This window comes from Fukomys damarensis, unplaced genomic scaffold (genome assembly GCF_012274545.1).
Source record: "Fukomys damarensis isolate Sample0158 unplaced genomic scaffold, DMR_v1.0_HiC HiC_scaffold_38, whole genome shotgun sequence".
Lineage (NCBI taxonomy): Eukaryota > Metazoa > Chordata > Mammalia > Rodentia > Bathyergidae > Fukomys > Fukomys damarensis.
This window is the reverse complement of record NW_022900950.1, coordinates 28,287,810-28,308,316: the sequence shown is the minus strand read 5'-3', so window position 1 is coordinate 28,308,316 and position 20,507 is coordinate 28,287,810. Positions and strand designations below refer to the sequence as shown.

General features: G+C 40.6%; 1 protein-coding gene across 2 annotated transcripts in view; it reads left to right on the top strand.

Moving 5' to 3' along the window:
* Positions 1 to 20,507, top strand: part of Mipep (mitochondrial intermediate peptidase) — a 153,715-nt gene that overhangs the window by 112,415 nt on the left and 20,793 nt on the right. For both annotated transcript variants that reach the window (XM_010607467.3, XM_010607466.3), the window contains 2 exons: positions 4,236 to 4,357; positions 7,334 to 7,407. In XM_010607467.3, the coding sequence (XP_010605769.1) occupies positions 4,236 to 4,357; positions 7,334 to 7,407 (196 nt within the window). The remainder of the gene's footprint in view (positions 1 to 4,235; positions 4,358 to 7,333; positions 7,408 to 20,507) is intronic.

The window sequence follows — 20,507 nt, the reverse complement described above, 5'->3', positions numbered from 1 at the left end:
AAGGTGTCAAATGAGTATAATTTTTGAGCACATTTTGAGCTGTGGGAAGGGTGTAGGACCAAACTGAAACCTGTAATTAAAGAGCAAGACACAACAAGCATGCCTGTGTCTGGGTAGGGCTGGTCCTGTGAGGCAGGCAGTGTAGCAGTTTAGGCCATGGCACATTGCATAAATCCTGATGTCCCTTTTTTCAGCTCTGAAAGGTCTTATTATTTATTATTCTGTTTATGTGGGAACTTGGTGATGAGTTAATGAAACTGAGGACCTAGACTTATTTTTAGCTAAAGTCAAGCCACTGCTGAAGTAAGCCTTGCTCTCAAGGTAAAACAAAACTATAGTCAGGTCAAATCTAAACAGATTTAAACTTTGCTCTGCATGCAAAGGCTGCCAAACAAGTCTGGAAAATTACCAAGCAGAAAGAATTTCAAAGGCAAGGCCCCTGCTATTAAACCTGGGTCTCCCACTTTGAGAGATGCTTAAATTATCCATAGCAGTGGCCAAGGTCTTAGTAAGGTATCAAATTCAGATAGCAGCCATATTCTATTATCAAAGATATCAGCACATCCAAATTGCTCTTTGTGAGAAATCATCAGTGGGCTACATGTTCTAAGCAACACTGAGTAGATAAAGATTCCAGCATAACATAGGAACATTAATATTTCCTTTTAAAATAAGTCAGACTATACAGAACTGTGTGTATAAACTATAAACTAAAAATGTAGTCAGTCAAAAAATTTGCTGTGTGGGAATTTGACCATAGATGGGTCCTGAGCCGTTTGCTTTGTTTTAAATACAGCTTGCATCCAAGCAGGGTGAAAAGTTTTCTTTTCTCAGCCTCTGTACCTCAAGGGCCTGGTTGACTGGAGGCTGTGGGGGCCACATTTCTAGTATGGGGCTCCTCCTGGCAAGGGTGTGGCCACCTGGAGCATCCAGGATCCTTAGCTCATGGTTGTTCCATTTTTGAGGTGCTGCTGAGTGAGGACCGTACTGTACCTGAGAATGTAATGCTTTGTGTTGGGCAGTGCACAGGCCTGGTTATTGTGACAGACCCAAGATGAGAGCCATGCAAGTGGGCCTGCCTGCCTGACATAGAAGTGGGTGCTGGGGTCGAACCCAAACATCTGCCCCTTGCTGGTGCTGCCTTCCCAGATGGCCCACAGGGTGCATTCTCAGGGATACCCACGACCCTTTCCTTCAGGATCTGACTGACAAGGTAACACTGCCTTTCTGATCACATCTTTTTGCAGAGGACATTGAGGATTGTTGTACTTCTCTACCATGATAGCCTCATGTCCTAAATTGATTAGTGCATTCATGCACCCACCCCTTCCTGTGATGATGCCTTGCCCAGGCCAGCTGGATTAATAGTCCTAAAGGGCCGGACACAGATTATAACTGGCATATAGACTCATTGTTAAAGCTACCACATAGTAGGTGGGCCTCAGAGTATCCTGGCTTGCCACTCTTCTGTGAAGAAACCATCTTTTCAAAACTCTTAGTTCCTTGATATACTAACTAGAATTTGCCTATCTAGTTTATAGAGTTGCACTAAGAACTGTGTCCTTTTTATATTTTTTTCTAGGGCATTGTAAAATCCGTTAGAGAATTATTATTGTTTAAAAACTTTCTTTTTTCAGGGCCAGGGATTTAGCTCAGCGGTGCTGCCGCCTACCTCCCAAGCACAAGGTCCTAAGTTTGATCCCTGGTACCCCCCCAAAAAAAAAAAACCTTTCCTTTTCCTTTTACAAAAGAATTTTAATGCCAGATAAAGCATATATTTGGAAAAAGTGGATAGCTAGAATGTCAGATTTATTTTAGAAAAACACAAATTAGAAAAGTGTAAGTGTGTCCTTTGAGGATAGCGCTTATAATCCAGCTTCTCCTGGCACCATGCGAGAAAGAATATAGCCCTACGAGCTCATACATGTGCAGTTGTGTGACTTGCCTCTGGCTGACTTACAAAGAGTGGGTGTTTACAACTTCTAGTTTGGAGGAGAACCGTATTTGTAGGAAAAGAGGCTGGGACCATACTGTCCTGTGAAAACCCATGTGGCCTTATAACTATAGCCTTGTGCTCAGAAATAACAGATACACTCTCAACATTCCTTCTGATGCCTGTGGCTAGGTGTTCCCAGCTGACTAGAAGATTAGGGAAGGTTCAGCTCTGCCCTGTCCCGCCGCCCCGTCACTTCGTGGGCTCAGCTCTGTGTTTCTGTCACAGACATGAGCCCCCCAAGTAATGACCTCAGAGAAGTAGCTCACTGTTACAATTAGAAGATGAGCTGAGCCAGCTTAGAAAAGGTTTCCTAACCACAAGGCTGCCGTGGCTGGTGCCCTCGGTTCCTAAGAGACAACCTACAATGTGGGAAAAATTTTTTTACCAGCTGCTCCTCAGACAAAGGACTATTATCTAGAATATATAAAGAACTCAAAACAAACAGCCCCCCCAAATATAAAGACCCTATTCAAAAATGGGCATCTGAAATGAACAGACATTTCTCAGACAAAGACGTAAAAGCAGCAAGTAAATATATGAAAAAATGTTCCATATCACTGGTCATTCGAGAGGTACAGATGAAAACAACACTGAGATTCCACCTCACCCCACAAAGAATGGCTGCTATCAAGAAATCACACAATAACAAATGCTGGCGGGGTTGTGGGGAGAAAGGAACCCTTTTTCCATTGTTGGTGGGAGTGCAGACTGGTGCAACCACTATGGAAATCAATATGGAGATACCTCAAAGAGCTGGGACTAGAGGTTCCATTTGACCCAGCCATCCCTCTGCTGGTTGTCTTTCCAAAAGAATTAAAAGAGTCATATCACAGTGATATATGCGCACCTGTGTTTATAGCGGCACAGTTTGTAATAGCTAAAACTTGGAAACAGCCCATCTGCCCATCAGTTGGAAACTGGATAAAGAAGATGTGGTTTTTCTATAAAATGGAATACTACTCAGCCATAAAGAATGAGAAATTAGATTCATTCATAGGAAATAGATATATTTTGAGAATATACTGCTAAGTGAAATAAATAAGTCACACGTGTGTAAATACTGAATAGTTTCTATAGTGTGAAAAACTATAATAGTACTCATGATCCTAATGAGATAATTGACAATGTGAAATAGGAAGAAAAGGGCTAAAGGTGTAGGGAAAGTGGAAAGAGTAGGGGAAAGGGAATAAGGGAAAAGAAAAAAATATGAGAAAATGGAAAAATGGAAATAAAATGTTAGTAAATGGGGAAGGGAGGAGGGGGTGAAGGGAGGGCAGGGACAAGGGGAAAATATGAGAACCAAGACCTGTCATGTAAAGGTACAAGATCCCAATAATGAATGTAACTGTACTGTATACCTGAAATGTACCAATAAACTAAAAAAAAAAAATCCAAAGTAAAAAAAAAAAAAAATCATTCCTGGACTCTATCTTATATAGCTATGATTTTTAAAGTATGCCATTTTTCTTCTGTGCCTTTTTGCCTTATTATAAAATATAATTATGATAAAGTGTGGAAAGTTTTAAGCTTTACAAAAACTAGCCCATAAAAAAGGATTTCTTACAGCAAATAGTCATTGCAGAGTAAAACTTTGTGAACTAACCAAATTGTTAAAAGTAAGCTCATGACATTATCTTTTTTTAGTGCCACGATATAAAAATATAGTCAAGATAAGTCATTAAACTCAATTATATATATAAATATATATATGAAGATATATTTATATATATAATATCTGCAGGCTGGTTGGCTTAAACAAAAGAAATTTGTTGTCTCACAACTCTAGAGGCTAGAAGTCCAAGATCAAGGTGTTGGGAAGTTTGGTTTCCCTTGAGGCCTCTCTCTCGATTACAGATGGTGGACTTCTCTCTGTCCTCACATGGCCTGTTCTCTGTGCATATGCCCCAGGTAGCTCTTTGTGTGTCCAAATGTCCTGTTTCTCTGAGGATACCAGCCTCATTTTAATTTAGTCATCTTTTTCAAAGCCCTGTTTCCAGATACAATCACATTCTGAGATACTCTGCCTTGGGGTCCACACAGGAATGTTAGGGAGACACTGTTCTGCCCATCTCAGTGTGCAAATGTGAGACTATTAATATAATCAGTGACCTGGCCTCCTAGAGTGAAATTTAAATGAAAACACTTGCAGATTTCCTCTTGTGATTCACTGTGTTCGTGTGTGTAGTATTCTTGGACTGAGTACAGAGCTCTAATTCCTATGCCGTTTCTGTTTTGGCAGGCCTGGCAGCTGAGATTCAGCCACCTGGTGGGTTATGGTGCCAAATACTACTCTTACCTGATGTCCAGGGCCGTAGCATCCATGGTTTGGAAGGAATGTTTTCTACAGGATCCTTTTAACAGGTAAGAAAGGCCGGGGGAGTTTATAAAATATCCCCTCCTTCAGCCACAGTAACCCCATCCCTCCACATCCAAAGTCAGTGCCCAGAACCCAGCAGACCTAGCATACAGTGGGGTGCCATAGCTGACTGTGGTCCCAAACCCCTGTCTCCCCACAGCCATGTGGTCTGTAGCGGGGACCACCCCGGAGGGCCCCTGTTGGGCCCGTGGAGGAGGCTCCTTCACTTTGTGCCAGTGACCTGCTCTGCTTTCCCAAGCCATGCTGTGTGTGCTGTCCATGTTTCTAGTTGCTGCTCTCCTCACAGGCTCCTGCTCTCAGTGCTTCCTGTCACCTTGATAGGCTCCCTAACCGGGACACAGGCCTCTAAAGTTTCACTCATGTGTACACTGTCTTTGCTGTTTTGTACCCAACTCAGGGCTTATGACCCTTCCTCACTTGGGAGCTGCACTGTTCAAACAGGGCTTGTTGACATTTACATGCAGTTTTGTTTTGCAAATTACCTCTCTGCCTGCTTTTGGAACACTTGCCCTTGCTGGGGAGGGAGCACTGTGGGAAGCAATGGCAGTCTGGAGAAGGGAACTGCTCTACGGGCTGGCCATCCCTGAGGCAGCTCCTGCTGCCACCTGCACACATTCCCCACACCCTGCTTTCTGCCCTCCAGCTTCAGAGGCACCCCCATGCAGCCTTGTCACATGCACCTTCCTCCGTCAGGATAATCTGTGGTTTAGACAGCCAAGTCTGCCACTTTCCAGTCAACGGCTAAGTGTTCGTGCAAACTCCCTGGCCCACTCCCTGGAGTGTGTATCATCGGATTAGCCGGTGGGTGTAAATTGAAATGACTCAGGAAATTGGGACAGATAAATTTTAGTCATCATGCCTCCCTTCCTCAGAGCACGGATAGGACGTGCCACCAAAGGGCTTGGGAGGGGATAGTGTGCAAGCACCTGGACTGGACTATCCTGTTTCCCTATTCGCTCAGTAAAGCTGGGTAGTAGATTTCCATTGAGCGGAGAGGTGTGGGGGACTTCAGGCCAGACAAAGAGGAAACTTTCTGCTGCTCCTTGATTTGACCTCCTTTGGATTCTCCTCACAAGACTTCCTCTAACAATAGGAACCAAGAGGAAGTGGGTTCTTATTCTCAAGATTCCTTAGAAGTCACTTTCTTTGAAAGCAAACTACCAATTATGATCTGATGTCATAGTTGTTTAAAGCATTTTATCTCCTCACTCCCCAAATAAACACATTTCCAAATGCTTCTCAGGCAGTTGAGAGAGAAGACTGTTATCTTCAGTGCTTTAACATGGTTAAAATAGGTTTTTAGGGTCTACAGTTTGCACATGGCATTCATGGCAGCTTGGCATAGCTGACCCTATTTGTAAGAGTAAACTGAGGAACTTGACTCAGATGATCCTGTAGGTCTTCTATTCTTAATTCTGTGTCCCTGCCACCACCTCCACACCTTTTGGCTTTTCATTCAGTTTGATACCAATTTGGATTTTTTTCAGCACTTAATCACATTCAGTTTCAAAATCTTTGAACTTGAATCTGATGTCATAGAATTTTTAAGTATTTTACGGCTTGGTACCCACATGTTATTTTGCCCTTTCCAGACTATAGACACTTGGTCTGCTTTTCAGATTTTATTATTTTCAAAGGGTCTGCACCCAATCTTGACTGTAGTACAGCAGTTTCAGAGATTGCAACTCACTATTCAAAATTTCTATAAAATGGGCAAAATAACATCTTATTTGAAGCAACTATACTAGGAAAGCACATGCTATTCTAAACATGTATTTTCAAATATTTATATCCTGGTTATGTGTGCCTTCTTGCCTAGACATGTAGTTGCTGTACTTTCATGGGCATATAAAAGTTGGTAAAAGTGCTCACTGGACTAGGAAATTCCAGACCTCTGTCGGCGCAGGCCAAGCAGAGTAGGGCATGCCAGGGTCAGGAGCTCCAGAAGAGGTCAAGGGACCCTGAGCTTCCAGGCCAGAGTCTGGGCAGGGACATAGAGAGGCCCCGCCTCTGTGCAGGTTTCCTGCTCTGCCTTATTGCTAACTTCAGAAAGTAACCATGGTTGACATTTGGTGCCACTTTTGATCCTCTAATGCTATCAAAAGGTCCCAAGAGAGACTGTCCACAAAATTATCTCTACAGAAAGGTACTCCAGAGCTAGTGGAGTGAAAACAGTGTCAAAATTGATACAACACATGTCATCAGTCATGTTAAAAGAATAACATTTTCCATAAAATATCAAAGATTATCATTAAAGCGCTTGTTTCCAAGTATCATTAAAGTCTTCATAGGGCAGGGGTGTAGCTCAGTGGTAGCTTGCCTAACATGCACAAAGCCCTGGGCTCCGTCGCCAGAATCCCCAAGGCCTCCCAAACCTTCCTTCTTGTGTTATTGTAGACAGTGTTCGTTATAGACATCAGTGCCACATCTGTATACCCTGCTGACAAAGACTGTGAAATCTGGGAACGAGCTATATTTCCTCCTCTGCCTTTGCCACCAGCACACCCTGGAGTTCAGTTTCCTGGTCACTTAGTTGTCACCCTGGGCCACAGCATTCTGCCGTAGTATCCCCCCACCACCCTCCCAGCCCCTTTGCCTTCACTGTGCTTCTAGTGTGTTTTTATTCTCTGTTACACAGACTAGGATATCATCAAGTAATTTTAATATAACGCATTAACTGAATAATCCTTTCTACAAAAAGAGACACCTTGCTAACAAAACAGAAAGCCAAAAATACAGTTACCCATTTACAGTAAACGTATCACACCTAGTTTTATTAATTTTAGAGTCATCTACAAGCAGAATTTGATTTTTAGAAGCAAAGAAATAATCATCTAGGGCCCACTTGTCCCATGGCAGCAGCTTTTATGAAGGTAGCTCCCTTTGGGAAACTCAAGACATGTGTGGATGGAGCTGGGCGGGCTGTGGAGTATGTGTGTGTAACAATGTTCTCTCCCCAGGGCTGCTGGAGAGCGCTATCGCAGGGAGGTGCTGGCCCACGGTGGGGGCAGGGAGCCCATGCTCCTGGTTCAAGGTAAAATAAAACCATGGCACTATCTTCACTGTGATCTGTGGTTTATGTGTTATATGCTTTGATGTCAGCTTGAGTTATGTTTTTGCACCGTCTATAATGAAAGCTGCTTTGTATTTTCTCCATGTTTCTTTAATGCCTTTACAGAGATTATTAGCTATGTATTTTGATCAATAGATTTGGGTCCCAAATAACAAATTGATTTTTAGTCACAGCAGATCGACCATGTTTCAGCTTAGAGCTTTCAAAACGTTACTCTAGTAGGAAATTATTAAATTTGTCATAAATTCTCAGAAAATCTGCCTCCAGATTTTAACAGGTCAGATATTTTTTTCAACCTAAAGAACTTATTATTTCTTCTTTCCTCATGTTTTTCTTCTGAGAAATTCCAAGGCATTAGAGTAAGTTTTTTTACCTGTTAAAAAATTAAAACCTCATTAAATTTTTCCTGCAATATCATAGTACTTGTTTTCCTGTGATTTTTTTTTTATTATTTTATTTTATTTTATTTATTTATTTTTTGGTACCTGGGATAGAACTCTGATCTTGCACTTGGAAGGCAGGTGGCGGCACCACTGAGCTAAATCCATGGTTCCTATGATTTTTTTTTTCTTTTTATTGAGTTTATCAGTACATTCTAGGTATACAGTACAGTTACATTCATTACTGGGATCTTGTACCTTTACATGACAGGTCTTGGTTCTCATTTTTTCCCCTTGTTCCTGTGATTTTTTTAAAGTAAGCATTTAAATTTTCTTTTTAAATTGGTGTCTTTTTGCCCTACGTAATGATCACAATCATCTTAGAGAATTTGTACCTGTACATAACATGTCGTAATTCTTTTTTCCATTCCCCTCCCCCCTTCAACCCTTCCCCATTTACAAAAGTTTCATTTCCATTTTTTACCTTCCATCCCCCCCACCTTCGTTTTTCGTTTTGTTTTGTTTTGTTTTGTTTTGTTGTTTTTGGTATCAAGGATGGAACTCAGGACTTTGCGTTTGCAAGGCAGGTGGCGGAACCACTGAGCTAAATCCCCAGCCCTGGTCCCTTTTTTTAAATCTTCCCTAACATGTTCTTCCTACTTCCCAATATCTGTCCTCCATTTACCCTTTGAGTTTCTCACAAGAGAAACAATGTGATATTTAAACTTGTGTGTTTGATTTATTTCACTTAAAATTATAGTCTTGAGGTGCATACATTTACCTGGAAATGACTAAAGTGTTCTTCTTGGTAAACTTTTTTTTTTTTTTTTTTTTGGTACCGGGGATTGAACTCTGGTCCTTGCGCTTGCGAGGCAGGCAGCAAAACCACTGAGCCAAATCCCCGGCCAGGTTTATCCTTCTTTATGGCCGAATAGTACTGCATTGTGCTATATATAAATACCACATTTTCTTTATCCATTCATCTATTGATGGGTATATTGGCTGTTTCCAAGATTCCGTTGTTATACATTATGCTTCTATAAACGTGGGCTTGCAGGTATTACTGTGGTATGATGCTTTCAACTTTTTGGGGAAGCTACGTAGAAGGGGAATAGCTGGGTCAAATGGAACCTCTAGTTTTAGTTTTTTGAGGAGCCTCCATCCTGATTTCCATAGTGGTTGTACCCATTTAGACTCCCACCAATCATGGGTAAGGGTCCCTTTTTCCCCATAGCCTTGCCAGCATTTGTTATTGGTTGATTTCTTGATAATAGGCATTCTTTCGAGAGTTAAATGAAATCTCAGTATTGTTTTAATTTGCATCTCTCAAATGACCAGTGATGTTGAACATTTTTTCATGTATTTATTTGCTCTTTGTACTTCTTCATCTGAAAAGTATCTATTCATTTCTGGTGCCAATTTTTTAATTGAGTCTTTAAATTTGAGGGGTAGGTCTGATTTTTTTAAAGAAATTCTTTAAATATTCTAGATGTTAGTCCTTTGAGGAATAGCTGGCAAAAAAATTTTCCCATTCTGTGGATTATCTTTTCACTGTGTTGGTGGTTTCTTTTACTGTGTAAAACCTTTTTAATTTGATAAGATATTGTTTGTTGATTCTTTGTAATTCTTCCTGTGTGGTTAGGATTTTGTTCATAAAGTCTTTGCTTTAGTAGGTTTTTTTAATGTAAATATTTTTGTGGAAAGTTTAATTGTACATGGAAATGACCATCATGATTTTTTATAGAATGTACTTACAGATTTTTCTAGGAAGATGTGAATATGTTGGATACATTCAACCAACATGTTGACAATTATATTTGTAGGCTGCACCTTGTATTTAGGAAATAGCAACTTCTGGTGTTTGGGGATTTGTTCCTTGAGATAGTTGAGTGGGTCCTGTAGTAATTGGTCTGATTTCAGTATCTCCTTGCCTACACCAGTGAAGCCCTTTTTAGCATAACACTAGATCCGTACCCTCAACTATTCACTTATTCTTCATCTATTCATGTTTCTTGAGGGCTAATTTTTCCCCAGGCTTGATTATCAGACAAGCCCTGCTCTGGTGGAGCTTTGTTAGGCAGGACATTCTCCAGGCTCCAGCACCTTACACCAGGGCAATTTACAAAGCAAATCAGACTGCACAGTGATCGCACGGTATCTCATAGTCACCAGTAGGGTGGCCTCAGGACCATCCTCTTTTCATAGAGCTTGTGTTGTCACAGCTTCAGCCTACCAGTGGATCCTTACTGGCTCTTAAACTTTGTTACACCCAGAACTGTTTTTGTTCGGTTTTTTTCTTTAGTTTTGGTGTTGTTTTGGATGGAACCATTTTATTTGCTTTTGGCTATTGTTGAAAGAGGGTATGACTCCGTAGCCCAGGATGGCCTCTAACTACTAGGTTCAAGCCATCCTCCTGCCTTAGCCTCCCAAGCAGCTGGGACTGCAAGCACATATCACCATGCCCTGCTACAACTAGGTTTTGTTCTGTTTTGTTTGCAACATTGAGAAAAGAACCTAGGGCCTCATATATGCTAGGCAAGGGCTCTACCACTGAGCAGTGGAATGGTTTTAATGATTTTGATATGCTTGTTCATCTAATCTCCTTAGCCAAGCTTTGAGGTATAAAATACTAGTATCCTCATTTTACAGATAATAAAGTAGGCCAGGCCCCTGCCCATGTCTTGAACAGTGAGTAAAATAACCAGGATACAAATGAGGCTTCTTGAAGCAGTCAAGCAGTTTCTGCAGCCTGTGAACAGAACATCTAAAAGGGTCTGCATTGACCCAAGCAAAAGTGAAATTAATTGGCTTATCATAATGAGCAATTGATTATTTAAATTATGTATTTTTTTAAGCTGGTTGTTTGTAGTGCTGTGTAGACTGCCCACCAGGAGCTAAGAAGTAAGAGATGTGCCCAGACTGCTTTCTTGTGGAGGTAGTTTCTGTTAGGTGTAGTGCCTAGTAACCATGGTTACTTTATCTGTTCTGAGATCAGGCTTTAAATGCAGTCTACATGTAAATATGAATTTCCACATGGTTTCATTTTTTTTAAAGAAAGTCTTTTCATAGTTTGTATTGTGGCTGGTGTGTTTTCCTACTCTGTTTCTGACAATGGTGCAACTACCTTGCTAAAATCACTGTTCTTTGTCTAACACGTTTTTCTATTAGGAAGCTTAATATTTTCTGCACTAAAGTTCACAGTCATGAGAGAAAAACAAGTTTCTGGTTCAGACTAGAAGTGCTGAAATATTCAGATCCAGTTCACACAGACAACAGAATGATTCCACTTTTTACATTAGTAGTTTTCTTCATGTTGGTCCATCCATGAAATCTCATTAATCCACATGATCTACTGCATTTCAGAGATGGAGGGGGTCCTATGAAAAAGCTGTGTCCCTTGTCACTCTGTAGCACTGGACTTAGCAGTCCTGCAGTGTCTTATTGTTTTCTTGTAAGCCACAAACTTATGCCTCAAAACAGAATGTCTTACGCGAGGCTTACAGCTTTAACTTTGAGATTATCCCTAGCATGATTGGAAAAACTACTGAGATTTGTAATATAAAAGCATTTCCAATCTAGTTGGTATTATTCTTCTATGAAATGTGACTTTTATAGGTGCTCCATAGACTTTATTTAACCAATTACTAGATAATTCTAGGAAGTAGCAAAAAAAACCACTAGAATACAGTGGACCCTTGACTTATGAACTCAGTTTGCAAGGGCTGGTTGTAACTCAGGTTGCTCAGTTGAAGGTTCATGCTCCTCTACACAGCCTTCAAAGTCTCTCTCCTTTATACAGGCAGATCTCAGTGTCCTTAGAGAAACATTGGCCCAGAATTTCACAATTAACTCCACACATGAAAGGGTGTTGTAATGTTCCTTCCAGAACTCTTTAAAGGTTAAATCTGTATCTGAGATCATCTGAAAGTATGAGCAGCTGGCATTCGGGTTATAACTCAAGGCTTTGTAAGTTAAAACTAAAATTCCAGTCTTAACCCAAGTTGTTTGTATGTCACGTTGGTTATAACTTGAGGTCCACTGTATCTGCCTTCAAATTATCTGCTGCTCTAACCAAATCACAGTTTTCTTTACCTACCAGAGGAAAGCTTCAATTTCAAATGAACTCCAAGCTACTTCTCAGCCAGAATCCCTTTGCATTACACTTTCAGGCTTTGAATGGTACACATTCAGAGAAGGCAGAGAGGGGCAGTTTTTCATCTGTGAATAATAATACTGCATCGGTACACTTTAGATCCCTTATCGTTTCCAGAGTGAGTTGTCCCTGGAGAAGTGGTCTCTGTCCATTCCTTCTGAGTTCCTCTGCTCTTCTGGTCCCCACTGACAAGCTGAGCCTTAGTGGTCAGAACCCTGTCTAAAAGGTCCCAGAGACACAGAACTCCTTTCTTTTTTCCCTCTGGTTTGGCATCTTGGTCAGTTAAAAGACGCTGTGCTGCCATGATTTCCTGCTCTCTGACTCCCAGCTGCCAGCAGTTTACTCTGCAGTTTTTTACCCAACTCTGTGAGAAGGGATCCTCATAGGAAAAACCCAAGTTGCAGTAGCAGGGGCTCTTAGAGTCTGCATTTTTTTTTCCTTTCAACACTATTTAGAAGATGACCAAATTGCAGTTAAAACTGAAGAAAAGCATGGTGGAAATGGAATTGGATTTGCAGTTGTAAGCTCTGCCACGTACTATCGAGGAGACTACATGTGATCACTGAAAGAGCCTCTTTCTAACCTGCTTCTTTTACAAGTCCATGTCAGAAGGAGTGCATATGGATATGTGTCTGCACACATGTAGCAGCAGAAAGAGCATTACACACACAGTACAGCCCTATCAATTTATAAACACGTTCAGAGTTTATAAAGATACATGTCATGAGTAAGAATTTAGTTATTCCTCCAGTGAGCACAAGCTGGACTGAAACCAGTTTTCCTAGTCACCAAGGGTGTGGGTGAGGTCTAACTCTGCCGAGGTCTAACACAGCAGAAGGTTTCTGCTGTGCCTTCTATACCCCACAGGATTTTTTGCCTTATACTTACATATCCCATATGAGTCATAAGAGAACATTTTCATTCATTGTGCTGTTTTATAAAATGTATACTGGGATGTTTTTTAAAGTGTTGCTGCAGTAAGAATTGTCCAAAGTTCAGTTTCCATTGCAGTCATTTGTACAAAGATAAATGTGTCCTGAGACGTGCATAGTGAGGAAGTACTGTCTTGTCCTTACTAGGAAGTGAAGCTGTTTTTTACTGCAACAGAGGAGAGTGGATTTATATGACTCTTGGGGATGGAAACATTGTTTCAGCAGTATGTGAATGACAGATGAATTACTTCTGCAGGTTTATGTACTTCCTCTATAAACTATTTTGTCCCCTTGTGTTTTATGTAATCTAAATTCTCGGGTAAATGGCCCTTGCTGAATTTTTGGGTTTAGGTTTTGCTTATCTTTCAATAGCCATACCCCCCCCATAAAAAAAGACTGATACATTGAAATACTGTCAATAGCCAGGTGCTTTTTGCAGTGTTGCTTCATTTAATTCCTTGTAATGTCAGTCCCTGTTTCTGTATATCACAGAACCTGGTCAAGGCCCATATTCTTTCTGTGACCACCTTGCACAGGGGAATTCTAACTTGACCTGACCTGGTCTGGCTGTGGAAGGTGAGAGATGTAAGTGTGAGCTTCCAGGACTCATGGCTCCCTAGGCAACACCTAAGTCCTCTGATGTCACAGCCTAATTATTCTCGTGGTTGTGATTTAGATCTGAAATGGCTCCCAAAGCCTGGTGTGTTTGGAAGGTGACTGGACCATGAGTGCATTATAGCTGGCTTGCTGTTAGGAAGCAGGGTCTGGTAGGAAGAGGTGGATCACTGGGGGGCCTGATCTGGAAGGATGTATCTCCCTTCCAGGCTCCTCCTTGTACTCTCTCTGCTTTCCAGTCACCCTGCAGGAACAATTTTCCTATATCCAGGCCCTTTCTCCATGCCACCAACTGTGCAAGTTGGGGGAAACCTCTAAAATGTGAGTCAAGATAGACCTTTTGTTTCAAGTGTGTCAGGTATTTTGTCCCATCAAAGAAAAAGTGTCCAAGATATCCATTAACATGTAAGAGACCTCCTGACTGAAACCCACCAATCAACAGTAAATTCTTCGTCTGTTTTCCTCTGAGCTCCTTTAGACTTTGGTGGCAAAGCTGACTGCTCAGCAACTATCTCTTTTTAGCCAGTACAGCCCTGGTGGAAAGATTCTCTCCATTGCCCAGTAAGCCTGACCTATGGTGAGGGCTCTGCCTCCTGTAGTGACCTCCTGTGCTTCCTTCTTTACCTCTTCCATAGAGACCCAGGAACTGAGGAGAAAGGAAAGGCTAAAGTCTAATGAACGTGTTAGCATTCCAGGGGGCTATTTGTAAATATTAAACAGTTTTCTTTCTGTGTTCCTTTCCATAAAGAAATCCAGCTTTATTTTGTATCTCTCTTTGTCAAAAAGCAGTCTGCAAGTAAGTCTTTACTTGACAGTTTTTTGAGAAGACCAAAGATCAGATAAGATGAAAAGAAATAGGAAATAAATGAGTCAATTCTCAGCATACTGAAACTCCCTTTCAGACTGACTCACTGACTCACAGAACTGAGCTCAAGAAGCCCTTAAGGCCTAAGCCTTACCATAAGCTGATTAAAATCACTTAATACACTGCATTTCTACAGAGCTTTATAGTCAATAAAACACATTTACTTGTGCCATAGTTATCCTACATAAACTCAGCTAGCTCATTAAATACTAATTTTTATTCACCAAAAAAAGAGTATTATGGCTTATACTCTAAAAGGTCACCCCATACCCTAAGGAGATTAATACAAGCAATCTTAATGATAATTTAACCATGGCTTTCAAACCATTTTGGTCCCAGTAGCACTTTGCATGTCTAGCACCCAGATACTACTAGTTTTACACCATTCTTCATAAAAAGAATCAAGCCTCTTTGGAGAGATGGTTTCCTGGGCTGGAGTAAGAATGATACAAGATGAACCTGGAGCATCTTATGGCCCCAGAAAATCAGGAAGGGCTCAGAAAGACAACTGTGGTGGTAGTGTGTGTAACAGGCAGCCACACACCCACTGACAGAACTCCTGATGGCCAAAGCTGGGATAGTTTGAGCGGCCAAATCATGCAATACTGGTGTATAACAGGAGTATAAAATACAGCTCCACGAGTCCCATACTGAAATGGACTGAACCATATAAATGTTGAATGAAGAAATAAGACAAGAGACAGACTTCCCAAAGAGAGGAATTCTAAATAATTCCTGAAGATTCTCCTCCCTCAGGAGATGGAGTGTCACTTCCCACCCTTAAGCATGGGCTGTGCAGAATGACTTCCTTCCAAGGAGCACAGTGTGGGAAGCGGGTCTCACAGTGGAGAAACCTGGCACCCACCACCTCAGCCAGGAAGTCAGTGTCAGTGTCATCAGTGCCAAGGCATGAGGACAGCATGCACCCTTGATGTGAAGTTATGAGGAAGATACTTCACCCCAGTGGTCCTCCTGCCCAAAACCCATAACCCCAGTCTATTAATGGGAAACATCAGATAAACCAAACTGAGGGCATTGTGCCGAATACCTGAGAAGTCTGAGAAACTGTCAGAGCCCAAGGCACCCAAAAAGACATGCTAGCTGCAGGTAGTGTGGGCTTCTGAATGGGTCCTGGAGCAGAAAAGGGCCCTCAATAAAAAAAAAAAAAAAAAAAAAAAAAGGCAGTGTGAGTAAGGAATGTGTTGGCTCAGTAACACTCCCTCTGCATTGGTTCATTTATTGTGACAAATGTGCCATGTGGTGTAAGATATCTGTGATAGCGGAACTGAGTATATGGTGACTCTGTACTGTCATAATGTTTCAGTAAACATTAAAGTATCCTGAAACTAAAAACTTACTTAAAAACCAAAAACTTCCTTAGTAAGATTCTTAGTAAAGGTACTATCACTTGTCCCTGTCATTCCTAGGGGCAGGGAAGAGGCAAAGGCACACAGATATCATGAGGAGAGGAGGAGTCCTGTGGCCTAAACTGAGTCTGGGAGGTAAACAGATGTAGGGTCTGCAGGGCACTGTAGATGCCATAAGGGATTTTGGCATTTATTCTGAAGATCATGAGAAATCACAGACAGTATCTATAAGGCAGAGGGCAAGAATAGATTTCTAGTTTACAGTTCCCATTGGCTGCTGAGGACAGATGCATTAGCAAGGGCAGAAGTAAAGTTTGGCTTGAGTATGCTCCTCGATGGTGATCGCCCATAAAGGGTAAGAGTGGCCAGAACAAGAATTGACTTATATAAGACATACTATGGCACAGATCAACAGGTCCTGCAATTGATTTGGAATGGAGGTGAGTGAGTAAGGTGTCAAGGGTGACTCCATCTTTAGCTGCTGAGGGATAGTGACTGAGAACCATGAAACAGATCAGCCATGTGTAGAGTTTAACACAAGAAGCAAGGTGCTAAGGGGATTCAATTCTCCAGTTACTGAAGGGACCCTGTATGGAACTGGCCGTGGGAAGCCTGTCTTCTTAAATGGTCCAAGGGACAGAAAACCTGCTTTTTCACCTTTACTTCACCTCTACAAAGCTCTGATTGACAGAGTGACGCATTTATTCGCATTGACCCAAAATATTTAGTCTACTTTAAGAGTTTGATGTCTTGTTGATATATCATTTAGTTAACGAGCATTGATGCTTTTTAAATAACCTGATCAACAACCTAATAGTCCAGATATGCTTATCGCATGACTTTATTGTTGGTGTTGTTTGTACAAGATAAATTTGATGGCATTCAAGGAGCAATAAGTCCTGTCTGTCAGTAGAAATACAGCTGATGATTAAAGTAAGAAAGCTAAATAAACAGCCATTGTTCAACACTGGCTAGATTCACTTTTCCTTAGTGTCAGTATGTATACATAGTTACTTAAGCAGAAAAGGGATTTAACATTGTTTTATAGCACTGGAAATTAGTAGTAGGTATTATTTCCAGTTTTAAAACATGCAGTTAACTCTTAATCCTACCATCTGATTAATCCCTTAAATGTTGGGGTTACATGGCAAAAAAAAAAAAAAAAAAAAACTGGCATGCTCCGTAGATGTGTGCACCCTTTGGGTAGTTGTTCCTGTTTATTTTTTTAAAATGTCTCTTTGCTTTTTAGTTTTGTAATTGAGTGGGATTTTCAAGGAAAAGCTAAGCATTAATGCATGACAGGTTTTGCCTGACTGAGCCAGCATCTGTGCCCCTAAGTACGCAGCCAGGGTAAACTGATACCAGGACGTGTTCAGAGGCCCATGCCTGGCTGGGCATGCCCACCCCAGAGAGTATCTTGTCCTTGTCCGGGACTGTAGGGAACCCGTCCCACAGATGTGTTCAGTAAGAAAAGAGAGGTGATCAAACAGCAAGAGGATGCCAAGCAAAATTGTGCTGTTGGAAGTAAATCATCCTGACGAATTCTGATGGGTTGCTCAGGAGTTTATGAAGATTCTCTGCATTTCCCTCTGTAGTTAGAGGCCTCCTCATCCCTTTCTACCTTCTTACTTTATTTACTGCTTGACATAATGTTAACATATATTATGTCACTCACTGGTTTATTGTGGTCTCTGAGGGAAGTAAAACTGACAGTCATGCTCATGTCTTCATCTCCAGTCTGTTACAGGGCTTAGTGTGTGGGCTTTCAATAAAGATTTGTTAAATATCGAAAAAGACTTAAAGGGTCAGATGTTTCTTGTGCCATAAAAAAAAAAAAAAAAAAAAAAAAAAGGTGTGATTATCAGAATGAGAACAGGCTTGTATTTGCCTGGCCCTGAAATTTTTTTCATAAAAAAATTTTTAGGTGTTTTGTCATCCTAAGTATTTTGTGAAACTCTAAAAAGATGGAAAAGAACAATGTAGATATCAAAGGTAAGCATGTGTCCAGACTTGCCTGTCCTCTGACTTCCTGTCAGTACCTCAGATGTCTGAGCCCTGCTTGGCCTGTGCCTCTTGCCACCTGCCGGCCCCCTTAACCCCCTGCTCCCACTTCAGGACCCCTCCTGCCCTTTCCCTGGCCTTTGTCCTTTTTTGGTTGAGGTCTTCCCTAGCTGGAAGGAGGAAGCTATTGGATCTAAACGTGAACCCTGCCATTTACCTATCTGAAATGGTGCTTTGCCCCTAAATGCTGTGTGTAGTATATTCATCACACTGTATATAACCAGTGTTCCAAAACAGGTCATTCTTTTTTTTTTTTTTTTTTTTTTTTTTTTTTTTTTTTTTTTTTTTTTTTATTGAGTTTATTGGTACATTTAGGGATACAGTACAGTTACATTCATTGTTGGGATCATGTACCTTTACATGGCAAGTCTTGATTCTCATTTTTTTCCCCTTACCTCTGCCCTCCCTTCACACCCTCCTCCCCTCCCCATCTACAAACACTTTATTTTCATCTTTTCATTCTCTCACATTTTTTTCTTTTCCCTTTTTGTTCTTCCCCTACGTATCACACCTTCCCTACACCTTTAGCTCCTTTCCTCCCATTTCTAAATGTCAGTAATCTTATTAGAATCTTATGCATTGTTGCAGAATATTCACACCAGGGAAACTATTTGGTATTTACACATGTGGGACTTATTTATTTCACTTAGGAGTATATCTTCAATATGTATCCATTTTCCTATGAATGAATCTATTCTCTCGCTCTTTATGGCTGAGTAATATTCCATTTTATAGAAAAACCACAACTTCTTTATCCAGTTTCCAACGGATGGGCAAATAGGTTGTTTCCAAGATTTAGCTATTACAAACTGTGCCGCTATAAACATGGGTGCACATACTTCTCTGTGATATGATTCTTTTAGTTCTCTTGGAAAGATACCCAACAGAGGGATGGCTGGGTCAAATGGAACCTCCAGTCCAAGCTCTTTGAGGTATCTCCATATTGATTTCCATAGTGGTTGCACTAGTCTGCACTCCCACCAACAATGGAGGAGGGTTCCTTTCTCCCCACAACCCCGCCAACATTTGTTATTGTGTGATTTCTTGATAGCAGCCATTCTTTGTGGGGTGAGGTGGAATCTCAGTGTTGTTTTCATCTGCATCTCTCGAATGACCAGTGATGTGGAACATTTTTTCATATATTTTCTTGCTGCTTTCACTTCTTTGTATGAGAAATGTCTGTTCATTTCGGATGCCCATTTTTGGATCGGGTCTTTATATTTGGGGGGACTGATTGTTTTGAGTTCTTTATATATCCTTGATAATAGTCCTTTGTCTGAGGTACAGCTGGTAAAAATTTTTTCCCACATTGTAGATTGTCTCTTAGTTCTGCTAATGGTTTCTTTTGAAGTACAGAAGCTTTTTAGTAAGATGAGATCCCAGTTGTTGATTCTTTCTGCTAGTTCCCGTGCTACTGAGGATTTGTTCATAAAGTCTTTTCCTATACCAATGTCTTCCAGAGTTCTGCCTAACTTACTTTCCAGCAAGTTTAATGTTTCTGTTTTAATATTTAGATCTTTAATCCATTTGGATTTTAATTTAGTGCATGGCGAAAGATAAGGGTCTAATTTTAATCTGTGACAGGTTGATATCCAGTTTTTCCAACACCATTTATTAAAGAGGCTATCTTTCCTCCACTGAGGATGGTGAGCTCCTTTGTCGAAGATGAGGTAGCTGAGTACATCTGCATTTGTTTTTGTGTCTTCCAGTCTGTTCCATTGATCCTCAGGCCTATTTCTTTGCCAGTACCATGCTGATTTTATCACAGTGGCTTTGTAGTATAGTTTCAAATTGGGAATTGTTACACCTGGTGCCATGTGACTGTTGCCTATAATGGCTTTTGCTATTCTAGGTCTCTTGTGGTTCCAAATGAATTTTTGGATTCTTTTTTCTAGTTCTGTGAAATATAGTGTTGGAATTTCAATTGGCATTGCATTGAATGTATATAGCAGTTTCGGTAGTATGGCCATTTTCACTATGTTGATTCTTCCTACCCAGGAGCAGGGGATATCTTTCCATTTTTTTATATCCTCTTCGATTTCTTTTTTCAGAGTGCTGTAGTTTTCAGTGTAGAGATCTTTTGTTTCTTTTGTTAGATTGATTCCTAGATACTTCATTTTTTTGGATGCTATTGTAAAAGGAATTTTTTCCCTTATTTCTCTTTCTGTCTGTCTGTTATTTGTGTATAGAAAGGCTATTGATTTTTGGGTATTCACCTTGTATCCAGATACTTTACTGAATCTGTCAATTAAGTCTAGAAGTTTTTTGGTGGAGTTTTTTGGATCTTCAATGTAGAGTATCATATCATCAGCAAATAATGATAGTTTAACTTCTTCCTTTCCTATCTTTATTGCTTTAATTTCTTTCTCTTGTCTAATTGCTGTGGCTAATGTTTCCAGAACTATATTGAAGAGAAGTGGCGATAGTGGGCATCCTTGTCTTGTTCCTGATTTTAACATGAAGGTTTTCAGTTTTTGGCCATTCAATATGATGTTGGCTGATGGTTTTTCATAAATAGCCTTTATTAAATTGAGGTATAGACCATCTATTCCAATTTTTTGCAGGGTTTTTATCATGAATGGGTGTTGAATTTTATCAAATGCTTTTTCTGCATCTATTGAGAGGATCATATGGTTTTTGTCCTTGACTTTGTTAATATAATGTATTACATTCACTGACTTTCGTATG